The sequence below is a fragment of the Alosa sapidissima genome, chromosome 13 (genome assembly GCF_018492685.1).
Source record: "Alosa sapidissima isolate fAloSap1 chromosome 13, fAloSap1.pri, whole genome shotgun sequence".
Classification (NCBI taxonomy): Eukaryota; Metazoa; Chordata; class Actinopteri; order Clupeiformes; family Clupeidae; genus Alosa; species Alosa sapidissima.
The window spans coordinates 27,016,310-27,017,516 of NC_055969.1; the positions used below are offsets into that span (position 1 = coordinate 27,016,310).

Sequence of the window (1,207 nt, forward strand, 5' to 3'; positions counted from 1 at the left end):
GTGTCATGCTGCGTTCAAGAGCGTAGTGTAGGTCTACGTGCTGTAGTATCCTATATTTTAATGTTACGTCTTTAATGGTAAGAGATCGCACAGGGATAGATAATGAGTGGTTGTTTAAGATTTAAGAAATTACAATGCCAGACACCTTCAGGTTCAGGTTTTTGACTTTGTTGCTTTCATGGGAGCCAGTCCTATGGGAGCTCGGCTCCCTCTGGCTCCCACGTAATTCGAGCACTGGTCCTGAAGGACTTCAATTCAGTCGGAGGTTTAGATTACAATCACAGCCGTAAATTTAATCCTCTTTAAAAAGTATTCCTGTTAGTCTATATTATTTCTTGAAATCTAAGGACTATAATGAGCTGGTAAGATTAGGTGTGTGTGGGTCAGTATACGCTTTAAAGTTTTATTGTGTTCGATTTTTCCACGGCCTAGCCAGTCACATCATGCTTGAGATAGACCAGTCACAAAGAGTAGCCTATCATGTCCACTTGAAAACGGCAGTGTGAATGACATGCAATGATGCTAAGCGTTCCGAGTTGGAGTGACGCGTCTTTGTGTCTGTTGGAGCTGCTGCCACCAACACGAACAAGTACGCACAGAACACCCCCCCCCCCCCCATCCCTCTCTCCCTGCACCCCATCCCTCTCTCCCTGCAACTGGACCGCTATTTAAACACGTTTGCCTCCTGTACTTATACGTTCATCTGCTCAGTACGAATGAGGGAGAGTGTAAGCTAATAGTCCTTGAATATGATGATTTTTCCAGTCATTGCCTTTTCAATCATTTGTCTAGCAACGTCTACCGGTGAGTGATGAATAATAACACTTATGATGCAAATCTGGTCTTATTCATAATTGTATGTAGCCTATTCAGTTAACGCATTGTTGGATGAAAACGTTTTATTTATTTGTTTTAGTTTTTAATTAACACACTGAGTTAAAACAATTATTCAGTCATATTGTACATACTGTCATACATTGATTTTATATACTGTCCCTTCCTTAGATTTTTGCTATGACGAGGGATACTGTGGTAAGTAGCTGACCTGACAAAAGGCATGCTTCCTTTGAGGGAGGAGGCCCGAATGATTACGGTGTTACCATCATCATTTCTACCAGGTCGTTTCAAGTATTTAGTTTGTAGGCATAATGCTTATGTTGTGATTTAGTATGTTGTACTATTGTAAAGTACTGAAAGGTGCTATTAT

General features: G+C 40.8%; 1 protein-coding gene across 2 annotated transcripts in view; it reads left to right on the forward strand.

Moving 5' to 3' along the window:
• Nucleotides 1-627: 627 nt before the first annotated feature.
• The window catches only part of car15 (carbonic anhydrase 15), a 10,899-nt gene continuing 10,319 nt past the window's right edge, over nucleotides 628-1,207 (forward strand). For both annotated transcript variants that reach the window (XM_042058380.1, XM_042058381.1), the window contains exons 1-2: nucleotides 628-804; nucleotides 1,006-1,032. In XM_042058380.1, the coding sequence (XP_041914314.1) occupies nucleotides 750-804; nucleotides 1,006-1,032 (82 nt within the window). In that variant the 5' untranslated portion in view covers nucleotides 628-749. The remainder of the gene's footprint in view (nucleotides 805-1,005; nucleotides 1,033-1,207) is intronic.